General features: G+C 46.0%; 1 protein-coding gene across 3 annotated transcripts in view; it reads right to left on the bottom strand.

The window, feature by feature from the left end:
* The window catches only part of CPNE2 (copine 2), a 157286-nt gene that overhangs the window by 52322 nt on the left and 86297 nt on the right, over positions 1–18667 (bottom strand). For all 3 annotated transcript variants that reach the window (XM_067552185.1, XM_067552176.1, XM_067552167.1), the window contains exons 7-10: positions 13700–13789; positions 9902–10000; positions 1978–2064; positions 30–89 (exon numbers count right to left, since the gene is read on the bottom strand). In XM_067552185.1, coding sequence (XP_067408286.1) covers positions 30–89; positions 1978–2064; positions 9902–10000; positions 13700–13789 — 336 coding nt within the window. The remainder of the gene's footprint in view (positions 1–29; positions 90–1977; positions 2065–9901; positions 10001–13699; positions 13790–18667) is intronic.

Genomic DNA, 18667 nt, shown 5'->3' with positions numbered 1-18667 from the left:
GATGGACAAGAAGCAACAGAATTACTTACAGTAAACATTAACTGGCAGCCTCCAAGGATGTAATCGAGGAAGGTGTAATCTCTGGTTATCTGAAAGAAAGAAGAAAGACTTTCAAAGCTGCATCTCAGCACCCTTCATCATCACTAAAGTCCTGGAAAGCTTAAAAAAAAGTTATATAACTGTCAAGCCACTGGCATTTTGCCTCCTGTTCTCTCAAACTCTCTACTTATGCAGGGAGAAGTGAATGTGGCGAAATGTCTTCATTTCCCAAGGCTGCATTTCATTTCTACATCAATAGCTAATGCAGCGCTGCCAGAAGGCGCCCAGGTAGCAGCATGATGACCACCCTCTGGGCTAACACACCGGGGTTGGACTAGGCACGTCCAGAGCTAAGAAACACAGGCTGCTATAGCGTGAACCAAAGAGCTCCTCCCGCTAGGGCTGTCACAGACTCACTCGCTGCAGATCAGACATGGATGGGGCAGACCTGTAACAGCCAGTGAGCTACGTCAATGCTAAAAAGAGTAGAGACAGTAAAGAAAAGGGCAGACTATCCCACCTCAGCCCTTGCCTCAGGGGATGAGACGGGCGGGCGGTTTCCATGACCCATTCAGACGCTTGCTTCTTGCTTAAACTGTGATTAATTTTTGGGTGACATTAGGAACTGGGCTGACAGCAGCAACTTATTTTAACATGGAGCACCAGGCAGCAGCCAGAGGGTGCAGAGTCACTCGTGACCCACGCTGGAGGGAACCCATGCACAGACTGAAGTTGTCTTTCCTATTAATGGTTCAGTAATCAGTTCTTGGAAATACTTAAGGGGCCTAAAAGCATCTACCCCAGTCTCTAAAAGTGATTCGGGTCCTAATGGTTCTTGAGAATAAAGCCTTCCAATTACCACCGTTTCCTTCTCCACTGCAACTGCACCAGCATTTTAGTGGCCAGCATCTCTCAAACTACAGCAGTTAGAGTTTGAGGCTTTATGATGGTTTGAAAGCTGCGATTCCAGCCTTCCCGATGGATATAAGTATGGCATCCGGATCTAGTAGTCTGAGGTAGCAGATCCTAAAGCAATGGAGGAATTCGAGTTGGGGGGAGGGGAGGGGGAAAGGGTGAAAAATGCAGACAGCAATCCGGACAGCGTGATTTCTCATCTAATGACTCGTGAACCGCCAAGGCTACCATGTAAATTGCTAGCCCTGGAGATTTGATGGAAATTGGCCTCGAAGAGTCATTGCTCCACTGATCTAGCAGCTATGGCTTGGCACCAGTTCAGGACTGAGTCTGGCAGGTCCCAGACCTCTGAGCAGTGTCATTTCAATCCCCTGAAGGGGGAAGACTCCTTATGCCATTGTCTGTTCCCCTCAGCACAGCGTGAAGTGGTGGTTTTATCTCCCTCCACCTTTAAGAACTATCGGGAGTGTACTGTGTTTTATTTATGGCCACTCGGGATACTGAGCACATCCTTGCATGCTAAAATAAGTCAGAGCCCACCCAGTAACTTGAGTCAAAGAGCACGACTCCAACCTCCATGTCCCTCTTCTTACCAGCTTGTTAATCACCTGCTTCTGTGCAGGTCCCTACAATTTTAGGCCATCATTAAATGGTATAGAGACTTCTGCGTCCTCTCAGGAGGGTTATTACCGTAAAGCAGGCGGAGGGCCCTTGTAGTTTGCCACAGCAGGTGAAAGTGATGGGTAGAGCCGGAACAGGAAGCACAAACATGCGCTTGTACGTTCATGCTGGCCTACTCCACAGCAGCCTTCGATAATCCATGCTCTACATGTCGCCTAATTCTACAGGATCATCAATGTATGCCCTGCTGGGAGAGCAGGTTAGCATCACTTGACTAGTGGATTTGCATCACTAGGTCCATCCCAGTTTTTCTATTGGGATTGTGCTCCTGAATCACCTACAATATGTACACTGCTCCCCGAAAGACAGATATCTTTGCTTTTTAAAAAGCTTTGCACTTACTTTGCAGGATTTCACAATGATGACGCCGGAGTGCTTGTAATTCTTTTTCTTCTTTTGTTTCTTGGGGTTAATGCATTCTAATTCTAGCTGCAACAAACAAGACACAACACACAGTGTGAAAGCAAAGCTCCGACAAGGGCTGGTCATCCCATTCAGAGTGGTATAGCGAGCTGGCAGTCTGGAACTCATACACCCGAGTGCTGATAGGTTACCTAAATCCTTCTCGGCTGACAGCTGAGTCTCCCACTGTAAACCAATTGCTGCAACGAGCAAAACCATCTAACAATAATTAATTGTTAATATTAAATTATTCTTCATTTTTAATGATTTTTCATCTTTAAAACAATAAATAATAATAATGTCTTGCATCTCCGCAGCATCTTCTGTCCAGGGATTTCAGAGTGCTTAATAGACACGAATGAACCTTATGAGTTAGCTCCATTTGACAGTGGGGGAAAATGAGGCACAGAGGCTGAGGCCCGCTGGGTAACCTCTAGTTTTTTAGGTACTCACCTGGAGACACCTTTGGCTTGATTTTCAGAGGTGCTCAGACCCTGCTAATTTCTGTCCCCAACATAGAGTCACCTTGGGTTACCTAAAGGGTGTGGGAGGTTGAGAGGAAGCCATTGCAAGTGGGGAAATGGTGCATTCTTCCCTGGGACTTTACCAATCTGTTCCATTGCCAAGGAAGACATCTGCTCTTCAGAAAGCAATTCAATCCAGCAGCGATTTTTCAGCAGTAACGGGATAGGGAGAGACTCCTTCAGAAGCACAAATGACACCCCAGTTTTTTCTTCAGTAGTTCTAATGGTTGGTCACCCTCACTTAAAAATGCATGCCTTATTTCTCGTGTGAATTTGTATTGCGTCAGCCTCCAACCCCTGAATCTCATTATGAGTTTTTCGCTCCTAAAAAAGCTGCCTACTAACAGAATTATTTTCCCCCTGCAGGTGCATGTAGATTGGGATCAAGTCACCTCTGAACCTTTTCTTGAAGAAATTAAATAGATTAAGCTTCTTAAAGTCTCGCATTGTAAGGCATGTTTCCCAGCCCACGAATCATTCTTGTACCTCTTTTCTGAACCCCTTTTCCACAATTCTGCAGCTTTTTTGGAAGTGTGGACACCAGACCTGGACACAGGATTCCAGCAATGGGCTCCCAAATGCCATATGCAGAGGTAATACCACCTCTCTACTCACTCCTCCTTGAGGTCCCCTTGCTCCACATCCAAGTATTGTTAACTGAGCAGAAGGGAAAGATTGTTCTTGTTGGATTTGGTGGGTGTTGAGGTGGTGAGGGCAGAGGCATCTGGAGAGGGAAGTTGTGGCCCGTGTAGGAAGTGACATGTGAGGTTGGGAGCAGGAGGAGGCCTCAAAGGGGGGCAGAATCCAAGACAGACGCTTGGACGGTCACAGGGGGAGAGCAGAAGCAGAGCCGCAAACAGCTTTGAAGGGAAAGAGCTGAAGCTTGAACTCGATACAGAATAAGGTGGGCAGGCAGCACCCCAGGTCACGTGCAGGTAAATACGGGGCCCACACAAATTTCTGTCCTATGCCACTTGGCCTTTTTTGAAGTCTCACCCCAGTCCTCTGTCCAAGTCATTGCTATATCATCCTTTGCAATGGTAGCCAGCTGGCATTTCAGAACAGAAGATAACATGCACATGCTCTAGCCCCATTTTACAGATGGGGAACTGGGAGCACAGAGCAGTTCAGTGACTTACCAGTGGCAGTAAAATCAAAGCCTCCCGTCCCCCGGCTCTATTCACTATGTGATACACTGAAGGACCATTATGCGTCTATCTTACGTCTTACTAGATTCATCTCACTCACGGAATCACCTGAATCACCAACTCATTATCTGCTAAGCAAGGCCATTTTTTATTTGACAAGATGATATGGGTGGGGGGAAGAGAGGAGGGTTAGGTTTCTCTTCCCTAAATGGTCACCTAGGGATGAGATTTTCAAAAAAGGCTCAGCTCCCATTTGGGCACCTAAACAAATAGCCAGGTTTCGGAAGACGTGCAGCAATGTCCTGTTTCTGAAAATCTGGCTCCATCCACAATGCTGAGATCTTTTGAAAGAGACTTTGACCAACTGTGGATACTAAGCCCTTGAAAATCTACCCCATAGCGACTCCCGGGTGTGTTTAAGATCACAGCTCTATAAATATATTCCCAGCAGAGGGCAAACCCGAATGGGGAAAATATGAACCCAGCCCCTTGCCTTGGCTTTAGCCAATACAGGCATGTTAAGAGGAACTGAGATTAGTGGGAAACTGAGTCTGAATCATGTTGCCAAACAGATGGCGTGGGAGAGCTGTCGTAGACAAAAGGAGCAGACACACAGCTTACAGCTTCAGCTCCGCAATAAAGAGGCTGCCTGGGTTATTCATAGCAAGTAATTGTATTAGGAGCACTGGGTACTAGACAGAGCAGAAAGTGGGAACAGATGAGAGTCCAAGCTGTGGGAAGGCAGAGGATGATTACTCACTGGGTAAACAAATGTACGTACCTGTTCTATTTATAAGCTATTACTGAGAAGTGCCTCAGCCACCACCTTTCTTCATAAACCTCCCATTTTTCTATGCATATATACAATAAAGGTGTGACGTATGCAGGAGATCTGGGAATGTCAGTATTTACCTGTTACACTGTCTTCTTGAACAGTTATTGTATAGCACCTAGATTAGCTCTAGCCAAGATGAGGATGTTATTCTCCTAGGCGATGTATCTGTAAAAGGCAGTCCTAATGCCTAGCAATGTATGGGATGGGAGTGTTGTTATCCCCACTGCACAGGTGGGGTTTGGAGGCACAGAGAGATTAAATGACTTGCGCAAGCTCATACAAGGAATCTGTGGCAGAGCCAGGAATCCAGTCGAGATCTCCTGAGGTCCAACTTTAACCACAAAACCATCCTTCTTCTCTGCAGTATTACGTCCTCTCTACAAACAGAAAGTTTGCAGGAGAAAGTCAAACTGCGTAAGTTACAGGGACTATCTGTAGATGTAGGTGTGGCCAGGAGTGAGAGGCCATACTTCAGGGAGAATGACCAAGCAAAGGGAGAGAGAAAGATGAAAGAAGGAGCGTTACTAGGTTAGAGAGAAAGAATGGTTACTTATCTTGTAACTGTTGTTCTTCGAGATGTGTTGCTCACGTCCATTCCCAATTTAGATGTGTGTGTGCACCACATGCACCAGTGCCGGAAAACTTTTCCCCCTAGTGGTACCCGTAGGAGCCGACTCTAGCCCCCCCTGCAGCGGCGTGCCCATTAGCCCGCATATAGGCGCCTTCGGCTTCCCGTCCCTCTCAGTTCCTTCTTGCTGGAACTCGGACTGAGGGGAAGGAGGGCGGGTGTGGAATGGATACGAGCAACACATCTCGAAGAACAACAGTTATAAGGTAAGTAACCGTTCTTTCTTCTTCGAGTGCTTGCTCATGTTCACTCCCAATTTAGGTGACTCACCAGCAGTGTCTCCGGAGGTGGGCAGTTCATGGTCGTGACTCTTGAAGCACCGCTCTATCGTAGCCAGCATCATCCCGGCTTTGCTGCATCAAGGCACAGTGGGACGCGAAGGTATGCACGGATGACCAGGTAGCTGCCCTGCCAATATAGTTGTCCAATATAGGGGACATGTGCTTGGAAGGCCACAGATGATGCCTGCACTCTCGTTGAGTGGGTTGGTTGTCAAGGACACCAGAGGTGCAACTCCAGCCTGCTCATAACAGGCTGGATGCAGGCCATGATCCACTTCGAAATATGCTGTGAGGAAACTGGCAGACCCTTCATCTGGTCCGCAACCGCCACGAAGAGCTGTGTAGAATGATGAAAGGGTTTGGTTCTGTTGATGTAAAACACAGGCGCCTCTCTTCACTGGAGCTGTGCAGTTTGGGGCAAAAGACAGGTAGGAAAATCTCCTGATTAAGGTGAAAATGGGAGACCACCTTAGGCAAAAATGCCGGGTGCAGGCGTAGCTGGACCTTGTCCATATAAAACACCGTGTAGGTGGCTCTGATGTTAATGCCCTGATCTCTGAAACACACCTGGCGAATGTAATAGCCACCAGGAAGGTGACCTTCCAGGACAGGTATGTAAGGAGGCACAAAGCCATGGGTTCAAAGGGTGTCCCAGTGAGTCTGGAGAGGACCAAGTTCAAATCCCACTGCAGAGGAGGGTTTCTTATCAGCGGGAAAAGCCTTTCTAATCCCTTAAGAAACCGAGCTGTCATTTCATGGAAAAAAAACTGTTTTAACCTTCCACCAAAGGTGAAAAGCAGATATGGCCGCTAAATGAGCCTTGATTGACGAGAAGGCCAATCCCCCATGTTTCAAGTGGAGCAGATACTCCAAGATCGTTGGGATCGATGCCTCCATCGGGGAAACGCCCTGCTCAGCCATCCAGCACGTGAAGCACTTCCACTTGGCCCTGTAGACGTGCGCTTCCCCCAGACACTTTACACAACTTTGATGCAGGAAGCTTCTTGGCGTAGGCTTCTTACATGAAGTGCAGGGTTTAAATCCCAGGGAACGGGGCATGCCCTGACCCTGGAACTCTAACAACTAACAAACTAGTACTAACTATAACCAAACTATTAACTATATACACTAGAACAATCAATAAACCACTAGGTTTTAGCAAGAGAACTTGCGAAGGCAAGCGGCATTCCAGCACCATCACTGGCAGCAAGAAGGAACTGAGAGGGAGGAGGAGCCGACGGCGCCTATATGCGAGCACATGGGCACCCCGCTGCAGAGGGCGCTAGAGTTGGCTCTTATGGGTACCACTTGGGGGAAAAAGTTTTCTGGCACCGGAGCATGTGGCGCGCACACACACCTAAATTGGGAATGGACATGAGCAAGCACTCGGAGAAGACCCCACATTATCAACAGGCACCATTCTAGACAGCCAGTAAATTAGACCTCGACTCATTTGCAAATGGGACCAGCATTCACCTTCCCGTAGCATTGTAGCTCTTACAGCTTTTATAAATCAGAGTATATTTGGCCAAGTACATTAGGAATCTTGTGTCCTAATGTGGGCCAAGTACCAGCATTTTCAGTGGAAAAAATCCCAAAGCAGGAAATGAATAACTCAATTGTTTCCAGTTACTTTAATGAGAAATAACCTTAAAAGCTACCTGAGTCTGTAGAGAGAATGGCTGGAGGATGGGGGAAAGGCGTGGACATTTAGCATTCAGGAGGTGATCAGAACCAAGCGGATCCTTTATGCACTGCAGGGAGCAGACTTAGGCTACATCTACCCAGTAGCTGGGAGGTGTCATTCCCAGTTTGGGAAGATGTACACAGGCTAGCTCTGCCAGAGGTAGCATCTAAACATCACAGTGTGGCTGCAGGGGCAAAGGTGGCGGCCTGGGCTAGCTGTCCAAATATGTACCCAGGGGAGTGGATGGAGTTGTACTCAGGAGGTTAGCCCATGCCGCGGTCACGCTGCCAATTCTAGTGCTTTCGCCTGAGCACAGGTAGCGTGTGTATGTCTGTTCCAGCTAATCCAGCCCTTATTGCATTGCTACTGCCTTAGAGGGCAAAATGCACTGCCAGGTTCCCCCAATGAACTATATCAAATAGCATCTTGCAGACAATACCAGATGGGTCACTTCTGTGGTGCTGTCCTTCCAATGAGATGCTGACATTTCTGAAGACATGCTACTACATCAGCTGCTACCACATCAGGAGCAGCAGTCAGAACCAGAAGCCAAGGAGGGTAGCCAATAACGTGGCTAGGGCTTACAAGGTCTTTCCAGGGCAGGGACTGTGTCTTCCTGTGTGTATGCACAGCACCTGATGCAATGGGGCCTGATCCTGACTGGCTCCTTTGGGCAATACTGCAACACAAACTTCAACACTACCCCTCCACTCCTGCCACAAGTGCAGTCTGCAGTTTGTACAGACAATCCCACTTGACACATGTGTGGAGGTGAGGGAATGCTCTAATTTAGTGGTTGCCTCGAAAACTGCACTTAGATACCAAATCCCAAACCAATGACAGTAAGTGTGCCTGTTTGAGAGAAACTTTTAAGCACCAGTAGCCTGGTGGAAATACCATTTTCACTATCCTGCAGTAATAGAATGTGCGGTCTTCATTAAAACACACCCTTATACGCAGCAAAGCACCTTCTGGGATTTGATGCAGATACTTTCCAAGTCTTTTCAGGATATTCCCTAGCGGTTTGAAGAGGGACCAAAGCTATGACATTTATGCGCACAGTCCCAATGAGAGCTCAAAAGCAACAGCAGGCAGAGCAATTGGACGCTCTGGGCTCGTGCTATTCTGCACACTCAGGTCTAGCTGTTGAAGGAGATGGACACTCGCTGGGTGTTAGGATGTGCGGGAATGACAGTCTCTGCTCTGAGACAGAGTCTCTCATTGGCAGTGCATGTGACATTTTAAGTTATATTAAAGCAAGGGCAAAATTATATGAATCAGAATTAGACACCTTAATAAAACCCTAAGAGAAACAAAATGAGGAAACGCTGGCAGAGCAATTCAAACCGGAACAAGCAGGATGCACAGGAATGCTCACTGCACCAACACGTCCTGTTTCATTCACGTGAGATCACGGCCTGATAGCTGCGCTTCTCCGTTGGGCAGCCAACTCGGAAGCCTTCACTGCCACAAACAAGCAATGAGAAAACCATTCTTCCCAGTCTCCCAAGCCAATACACCACTGTGCCTCAGTTTCCCCATCTTGCATGACGTCATGACGTTCACTCACATCACAGAGGAGTTTGTAGGGGATTAAATAAGGCCTGCACAGCCCTTAATACCCCCTCTGGCTGGACTTTGTGTCTGACTGGGAGAAAAAGTGGGTTTGTAGCTAATGCAGTGGGTTGGGACTCAGGGGAAACAGGTTCAATTCCGAGCTCTGACAGACTTCCTGGGCAGGTCACTGTCCCTCTCTGTGCCTCAGTTTCTCTGTCTGCTCTATTTAGAAGATGAACTCTTTGGGTGGGCACTGCCTCTTACTAGGTGTATAACAACATTAGGGCTGGAGGTGTAATTTCCAACTCAGGTAGACATACCTACACTAGCTCTGATTGAACTAGCATGCTAAAAATAGCAGTGTAGCCACAGTGATGTGAACGGTGAGCTGCCCGACTACATGCCTAGTGTCCAAGACAGGATCATACTCGGGGTGGCTCCCATTTCCATGGCTACCCTGCTATTTTTAGTGCGCTAGCTCAATCAGAGCTAGTGCAGGTATGTCTCCTGGAGCTAGAAGTGCTTACGTACCTGATTTGTATGGATACCACCCAGCACGATAAGGCCTGATCTTGGTTAGGTGTTTTAGGTGTGACTGCAATACAAATAAATAATAATAACCCAGAACTCGCTGAAGGAAATGGGAGTCTATTATATGCCTTTAATACCTTGAACCTACTGGCACTTTCTAAGATTTTATGCAGCCCAATTTTTTTTCCCTCCCAAAACCGTTCCACATCTCAAACAAGACCCCAAAATTTCAGTAGGGCTGGAGAAACATCTCAGTGTCATGTTGCAGCAAAACAGCAGTATGAAATGGAGTAGCAGCATTGCCACCAGCTGCCCAGGAGGACCCAAAACAATCCCCTGTGGCAGAGATCCTGTTTAGCCACAAAGCACTTTCAGCAGCGACAGGTTCAGACATGAGAGCAGGAGAATGTCAGAAAAGGAGGAGTCAGTCGTGGCCAAGATTTTCAAGAATGACTAGTGATTTGGGGCGCCCAATTTCCAACACCTTCAAGGGTCCTGATTATCAGAGGAGGTGGGGGCGTGCCAGAGGATTGCTTTAAAGCATCACCAGGGGGGCACCCAAAAATGAAGTTACTCGTGGTAAAAGCCACTTTTGAAACCCTGAGCCCAGGGGGTCCTGGGTTCCTTCTCCCCAAACCATTGTTCTAAGACCCAGCTGTGTTTCCGTACTTACTGGAGAGGTGTCTTGGGCTTCACACATCTTGGCTACCGAGGTCTCGAACTCCCCAATGAAGTCATGTCCCCCGTCACTGTCGTAATCGTAGCACATGACCTGGGGAAGAGAAGGGGAACCAATCGTTCTCATGCACGACACAGGTGCCAGTCTTGCTTGTGGTTAGATGAGTCACGGTTACATTTTGCTCGACATTTTGCTCCACCCTTTAGGTTTATCCTCTCTTTTGCTTTCCCCACCACTCCAACACCACCTCCCGAAGGCCCTGGGTCACAACAGCCTTTCTGTCAGCAAATGGGGGCAGAACAGAGCTCTTTGAAGCCCGTCAGCAACAACTCTGCCTTGACCACAAGGGCACGGGTCTCCAGAGAATGATTTTGAATGCTCCCTTCTCTGGGGCTGGGATCAGTGCTTAATTTGTGCCAGGGCTGAACCCCGGCACCTTGAGGTTTGTCAATTCATAGCCCCGGCACCTCTGGGTGTAGCCACATCAGTTATGAAAGTAAAAAAATTGCTTGAGCCCCGACATCTAATTGCTTGAGCCCCAGCACCTCTTTCATTGCAAATTAAGCACTACGCCGGGTCTATTACTAGAAATTTCCTACCAGCGGTAGCAACAGAATGTGTAGACTGGCCTACAGTGCTTTAAACCATCAGCATGTGGTCTAACCTATTCGGAGCAGATTTCAGTGTTACGGTGATTAAACCACCACCAGCAACCAGTCTACAAGCGCTGGTGCAGACTGGAAATTTCCAAAATTTCAGTTTCAGAATGTTTTTAAAAAGATTTTTTTTCCCCATTTTTATTGATTTTACCTTATTTCATGACATGTCAAATTGTAGTAGGACATTATAAGAACTGCTGCTACTGACATATAATAAGATGTAGTAGTTGAAACAGTCTACTTCTTAAAATCATGAGAGGCAGTTAAGGTTGCTCAACCCTTCCCATTTTAAGGCCCTATATCCAGTTGCTTATAACTTTGCCAAACTTGAACCAAAATTTTTAATTCCAGGGACCTATCTGCCTCAGGCTGAATTTTTCTGAAAAATTTCAGCCAAAATGGTTCAACAGTTTTCCAGAAACAAGGTTTGAGAACATACTGTGTTTTACCTATGTTAAACTGGTGATCTTTTCTTTGCTTCGGACCTGGGACTTGCCCAAATTTGGCTAAGTTATAAACCCCTTGGAAAAAAAACCCCAAAAATCAGACTGCACATACACAGTAGAGACTTGTTAGAGCTTCACAGCTAAATTCCCTGGAAAATTCTGTATGCACTGAGCATGCTCCAGCGTGGGGACTAAGCAGGACTTTCCCTCCAATTACAGCTCTGGGCAGAGCTCCAGAACTGAAAACAAGGAGACCGACTGTCTTTCCTATGCTCTCAGTGTCCCCCACTGATGCCCAGGCAATGAGAAGAAAGCTGCCTGCTTTGTACATAGAAGGGACAGGAGACAGACCTTGAGGAATGAGATTGGTACTGAGATCCTGGGAGGAAAACAAAGGAGATGATTGGGAGGCAATGGGAGGCAGTGGGCAGCTGATATCAGATAAGGAGCCAAAGGGAAACTAGGATTGGCTGGGCAAAGAGATTGGGAATCGGCAGGGAGACATCTGACGAGGAGCTGGAATGCAGGGGGAGAACTAGGACTGGATGGCCAAGGAAACCATGGCAAGGATCTGGGGGCAAGGGCAGCACAACACACTGAGATTGGACAAGGAGTCCGGGGCAGGAGATTGGAAGCCAATGGGAAAAGAGGACATGGGCAGAGGGGGAGAGGGAACAGATAGTGAGCCAGGTGGGGAAAAGACTGGCACTGGGAATCTGGGGGGGTGGGAGGGGAATTGGGCCTGGGATAAGGAAGTTAAGAAGAGGAGACCAGGACTGGCTAGATGAAGAGAGCGGGAATGGGATGGTGAAGAGACAGGACTAGGACAGGGATAGGTTGGAGGGAAGAATAGTCTGTGCCCTACAGAGCCTGGAATGGAAACCAAGCTTCCCAAGTCTCACCATTCCTCTGTCGCCAGCAGCTATCTATGAAACCTCCTGGCAAAGTGTCTCATTCCCCTCTAGTGCTGGTCCACTGAGCATCACAACCTACTGCCACTACCTGCTATCGGTTACTCCAACATCTCTATTTGTAGATGTCTGGGGCGGGGAGGGGGAAACTAAAGGCTGCAACCTGCTGATAATCCCTGTGAACAGCAAATCATAGAGTCATAGGGCTGGAAGGGACCTCGAGAAGTCATCTAGTTCAGTCCCCTGCACTCATGGCAGGACTAAGTAATATCTAGACCATCCCTGACAGGTGTTTGTCTAACCTGCTTTTAAAAATCTCCAATGATTTTCCAACCTCCTTAGGCAATTTATTCCAGTCATTAACCACCCTGACAGTTAGGAAATTTCTCCTAATGTCCAACCTAAACCTCCCTTGCTGCAGTTTAAGCCATTGCTTCTTGTCCTGTCCTCAGAGGTTAAGAAGAACAATTTTTCTCCCTCCTCCTTGTAACAACCTTTTATGTACTTGAAAGCTGTTATGTCCCCTCTCAGTCTTCTCTTCTCCAGGCTAAACAAACCCGGTTCTTTCAGTCTTGCCTCATAGGTCATGTTTTCTAGACCTGTAATCATTTTTGTTGCTCTTCTCTGGATTTTCTCCAATTTGTCCACATCTTTCCTGAAATGTGGTGTCCAGAACTGGACACAATGCTAATCAGCATGGAGTAGAGCGGAAGAATTACTACTCATGTCTTACTTACAACACTCCTGCTAATACATCCCAGAATCATGTTCACTTTTTTTGCAACAGCATTACACTGTTGACTCATATTTAGTTTGTGATCCACTATGACCCCCAGATCCCTTTCTTCAGTACTCCTTCCTAGGCAGTCATTTCCCATTTTGTACGTATGCAACTGATTGTTCCTTCCTAAGTGGAGTACTTTGCATTTGTCCTTATTGAATTCATCTTATTTACCTCAGACCAATTCTTCAGTTTGTTCAGATCACTCTGAATTATAATCCTATCCTCCAAAGCACTTGCAACCCCGCCCAGCTTGGTATCCTCCGCAAACTTAATAAGTGTACTCTCTATGCCATTATCCAAATAATTGATGAAAATATTGAACAGAGCTGGACCCAGAACTGATCCCTGCGGAACCCCACTTGTTATGGCCTTCCAGCATGACTGTGAACCATTGATATCTAGTCTCTGGGAACCATTTTTCAACCAGTTTTATATCCACCTTATAGTAGCTCCATCTAGGTTGTATTTCCCTAGTTTGTTTAAGAGAAGGTCATGCGGAACAGTATCAAAAGCCTTACTAAAGTCAAGATATACTACATCTACCGCCTCTCCCCTATCCACAAGGCTTGTTACCCTGTCAAAGAAAGCTATCAGGTTGGTTTGGCATGATTTGTTCTTGACAAATCCATGCTGATTGTTACTTATTACCTTATTATCTTCTAGATGTTTGCAAATTGATGCCACGTGATGGAATTTCTGTTGCAGTTTGCCAGGAAACATTTGCCCAGCAGCTGCACACAGCTGATGTGACTTTAGGATTAAAAAAAGACCAGTCACCCCAGATTTATCGTAGAAATGTAGACCTGCTCCTTGGTAGCATGCAAACTCCTCCTCAACTATTCACGATATATATGTGTTAGTTTCAGCCTCGAAGCCATCTTCACCCTTCCTCCCGTGCTATCTGCCTCGTGGTCAGAGGCTGATTACCATAATGCAACAAGAACCCAGAGCAACAGAGGAAGGTTCAGAGACACTCTCTCTAACAGAGTTACCTTGATCAGCTTTTCTACATCTCCATCACACAGCGACACTAAAGGCACAGTGAACGGCTTCCACACGGGATCCAAAGTGTATTTAATCACCTGTGGTTTGGGAAGGAAGGAAAATGGCTTGATTAAAAGAAGCCAGTGGAAGTGAAATGTTGAACACAAAGGAGAGGGCGTGGAGACATGTTTTCAGTAACTTTCAACAGACAACAACTGGCGTCAAGTTGGCATAGTCCAGCCCCCTGTGCTGAAGCAGGACCAAATAAACCTAGATTATCCCTGACAGGTGTTTGGCCAGTCTACGCTTAAAAATATCCAATGATGAGGATTCCAGAACCTCCCTTGCTAACCTGTTCTAGTGATTAACTATCCTTCCGGTTAAAAGGTTTTCAATATCCAACCAAAATCACCCTTGCTGCAAACTGAGCTGATTTCTTCTTGTCCTGCCCATAATGGATGTCGAAAACAACTGATCACTGTGAAGCATAGCACACACTAAGCAGCAGGCTTCACAAGCAAAGAAAATGTGCCTTCAGCCTCTTCTCTGCAAAGCTGGCAGAAAAGATTAAGATGTTTTTTTTCCATGTATTTCTCACATTTAAATACACCTGCCATTCCTTAAGGATACACGCACAGCAGGTTTTTGGCCCTGCAGAAAGGTGAATCCTAAATACATATAGTAGATAATTGCCTATTTACACATGTAAATTTTGCTTTCTCCTAAGCCACTGCAACCAGAGCATTAGTTGAAACCAGGATTAGCACTGCTCCTACAGGACAGGGTGAGCTTTGTCAGCAACTAGCAACAGGAAGCAAGGACTGGCTTTTATTTTGCAATGATGGGTAATGAAGACAGTCCCCTGTTAGTGAACAGGAAAAAATCCTGACATTAAGAGCACAGTTTAATGAAGAATTTGTAAACACCTCCTACATCAGGTTGGAAAGACTGGGGGGAACCCACGCACATTAAGAAGGCAAACTGCATGGTGCCCATATGCTGCCAGACACCAGTTCCTTGTGGGGGGCTGTCTATGAAAGGTTCAATGCTTCTTTCATCATATGGCACCCAGCTGGGGATTCCCACCTTATTTTAAAACACATTATAATGATAATACTATCCATCCTCTGTTAATGAACAGCAAATAATGGGCTCAGACTAATCGCCAGGAAAACACCAAAAGCTGAAGCCCATAGGAACCAGCAATCACTTTATTTCTAGATGTTCCTGCCAACTGGAATTCCTTTGAGAGTAGCAGTTTATTTTCAGGGCAGTTAAGTGGGACGTTATTTAAGCCCCTTAAAACAGGCAGAATTTTTTCCCCTAGCCACTTAAAGAAAATAAAACTTCGATAGACTCAGCTGTCATGGACTGCGCTAAAAGCTTCGCAGTTCATATGTTTTATTTAGTCTCATGTTACCAAATGAAGTTCGCAGCAGATGATGAACAAACACTGCCAATTGGCCAATAACGAATCAAATGAGACTCACGAAAATGTGTGTTTAAGTAGAGCTGACCAGCAAATGGATATCAAGTGTTCCCATGGAAAATTTCAGTTTTGTAAGAACTATTCTGCCCTTTAGTTCAAGTGCCTTGGCCAACATTTTGAAAAGCAGCCCTCTCTGATTCTGAGTGCCCAGCTTGAGACATTTTTTAGAAGCATCAAACATCTGCAACTCTGGCTGAAGTTAAGGTAAGGGAATGACAACAACAGGTCACAAAATTGGAAAATGTTTGTATTCTTTTTTTAATGTTTAAAAAAAAAATCCAGCCAGCTCTAAGACCAGCACAAATCACAGTTAGAGTAAAAGTGCAAGATCTGTTTCAGATACTTCCACCTTCTCCTTACTCTTACCATGCATTTTCCCCATAAACGGCATTTCCTTCCCCTTCTGCCAGCAACAAATTTATAATGTTAACTAGGTCATTTTTTCCCCAGAAGAACAACAATATAAAAATTGTGAACCCAAGTTCTGAAAAATGGATGATAGCCTAGAACAATTAATGCTTTTCATTTTTGTACATTTAGTACATTTTTGCCCTGTGAGGTTTCATTTGAAAACTCATAAGTTGCCGCTCGATACGGTCCTGACAAAACATGTGGCAACACTGATTTTAAGATTCCACTGTATGGTGATCTCATCACATGTGCCAAAGCCCATAGCCCAGCCCAAACTGAGGCTGGCAAAGAGCTTTGTCCTAAACAAAGGAACATGTGCTCTGTTTACTGCTTAAATGCAAATTAAGCAGTCATCAAGCAGGAAGGGAAATGAAGAAAGCTCAAACAGGTGAGAAAAAAGCAACAGGGAACAGTCTTCCACATATACTCTTTGTTTCCTGGTGCCCCACTGGAAATGTTTTTCAAGAGGGAGACTGAAACTATAAAGAGGAGGAACAATCACCCCAAGACAACCCTTGCTCTTTCCCTGACAATCGCTTTCATGGCATCTGAAGAGACAAAGGAAGCATTCACTGGACTCCGGGGGAGGGGTCTGACCTACAGGGTTTGGTCAGTAAGACTGCTGGAAGCATGTGGTGAGAAACTTCGCTTGAATCTGATAGCTTGTTAATTTAAGTATTAATAACCATCTGATCTTTATTATTTCTGACTTTTATGTCTCATTACTTGTACTCACTTAAAATCTCTCTTTGTAGTTAATAAACTTGTTTTATTGTTTCATCTAATCCAATTTGTTTAAATTGAAGTTTCTGGGAAGCTTCATATGGGGTGACAAATCGTGTGCATATTATTCTCTTAAAGGAATAATGGACTTAATATAACTTGTATTGTCCAGGAAAGGGCTGGGCAGTACAGGACATATATCTCTGAGGGGAAATCTAAGACTGGGGGTGTGATGGGATCAGTATAACCAAAGCTGGTGAGAACCAGAGTGTAACCCAAGTGTGGCTGGCAGGCTGCTGTGTCTCTCTCTCTCTCTCTCTCACACTCACACACACACACAGGGTGTGGCTTGCACACTGTAAGGCTGTGAGCGGTCTAGGTGGAAGCTACGTCAGCAAGCATTGTAAGGCACCCAAGGTTGCAGGGCAGCAGTGACATAGCTGTTCATTAGTCTAGACTGTATTTAATTTCCTCCATGTAGACATGGCCTTAGTCCAATTGAATGCAATGAGACTTAAGCGCCTGCTTAAATGCTTTGCTAAATCAGGGCCTAACCGGAGAGACAGCAAAGCAGTCAGGTTACCTGAAAGAACAAAGCTGCGATAAGGGATTCTCAATTAAATCCTCAAAAGCTGAGAAAAATTGTGTCCAGTCTGGTCTTTTGGGGCTCTTGTCACAGTGCAGCTATCATTTAACTGTCACACTTCCCTTCCTTGTTAAGTGGCAAGAGCCATGTGTAAACAGCAGCCATAACTTTTGAAACAAGCTTCGGGGGAAGGGGTGAAGTGCACATTAAGCCTAACTTTAAAAAAAAGAAGATCCTTGTTGTTTCCTCCTGTGCCTCTCTCACCAGACTCTAGCAACCTCCGGGCTAAGCAGCGACACCAAGGGGAAAGGCTACGGCACCTCAGTAAACATCCTTGCAGTGCCGTTTGTCAGTGACGACAGAGCTTCGGCTCAGCTGTAGCGTACGGGTGCACGCAGGCTGGGAAAACAGCCTCAATTCCCCATACCTAGGAGCCAGCCAGAGTTTTCGTCTGCAGCCTTCTCATCAGTTTCCAACTCCCAGAGGGTGTGCAGCAATGTTCAGTGCATACAAGGTCACATACAAACACATACTCTCCTCCCACAGCCTCACTGCTGCTTGTCCTTTACATGCAAAAAAAACCTCTGGCCCTCACCCCGAACCAGTACAACCAAAGGTAACTATAGGAGAGTAAAGAGTTAAAAGCTGGACAAGTAGTCAGGGCTAAACTACAGGGAACGGGGTCAAGGCAAGGGCAAACCTTGTTTTGTTAATTGGTGTGAATTTCAGTTAGAGTCTGTTATTTCCCCCACCCCCCTTTCTGGCCATCTGTGCTGGGAATGAGGCTAATAAAATCACTATCACCACTCCTGAGGAAGGCCTTGGTGGGAAGAAAGCATTATCTTCCTTCTCCCTCTGGCATACCTTTACTTCAAAGAATGTTAATGTAAAATGTATAGGTTTTAAGGTGATGTGCCTGACCTCCGTACGGTAATCCTGTGAACAACAAACAGGGGCGGGTATAATTGTATTCATTATGTAGTTGTTAATATTCATTGTATAGGTGTCATTGTAACCAAATAAGGGACTATGGGAAGTTGCTGGAAATGTGTACATTTACATACCGTTATGGATAAAAGAATTGTAAAGTAACCCCCTCGTTGCTCACTCGCAGCGTCGAGGTGGAACGAGCAGGCAATTAAGGGTTCTGTCTCCCCAATCCGCCCTCGGGACAACCTGTTTGATTATTTCTAACAGTAACCTTTCAGTAAATTAACAGGAAATATTCCCAGTTGTGACAGGTGGTGTAAGGTTAGCACAGAAGTCATTCAAGTGATGCCAATTTACACCAGCTGAGGATTTAGCCCAAAGCATTTTGTGCTTGAACTGTGCATTTTTATCCACAATCTGGCAGATTTACAGCATGTCTTGAGGCTCTGGAAGGCAGGGAAATATGTTCCCCACTTTACACCTGGGGAAACTGAAGTACAGAAAGGGGAGTGACTTGCCCAGACAGAGGTAGTGGCAAAGTTAAAAATACAAACCAGGCACCGACCTGTCTCCTTAGACCCGTGCTTGAGACTAAAGACAATGAGCCAGATGCTAAATTGGTGTACGGCGGTGTCGCTCCACTGACACCCACAGAGCTGGGCTGTTTCACGCCAGCTGAGGATCGGACCTCCTCAATGCCTCCTCAATGAGCACATTTTAATGCAAAATTAAACGGGCCCCTAACCATACTGCTGCAATCCTTGTTCTGTCTTGGTGACCTCTCACCAGGATTAACATGACCTGCGTCCTTTCACCAGCCTGCTTTCCCCCCTCTCC

Source organism: Emydura macquarii, unplaced genomic scaffold, assembly GCF_026122565.2.
Source record: "Emydura macquarii macquarii isolate MOO-44397 ecotype Brisbane River unplaced genomic scaffold, CSIRO-AGI_Emac_v2 contig_295, whole genome shotgun sequence".
In the NCBI taxonomy this organism is placed as follows: Eukaryota; Metazoa; Chordata; order Testudines; family Chelidae; genus Emydura; species Emydura macquarii.
This window is presented reverse-complemented; position numbering and strand designations above follow the sequence as displayed.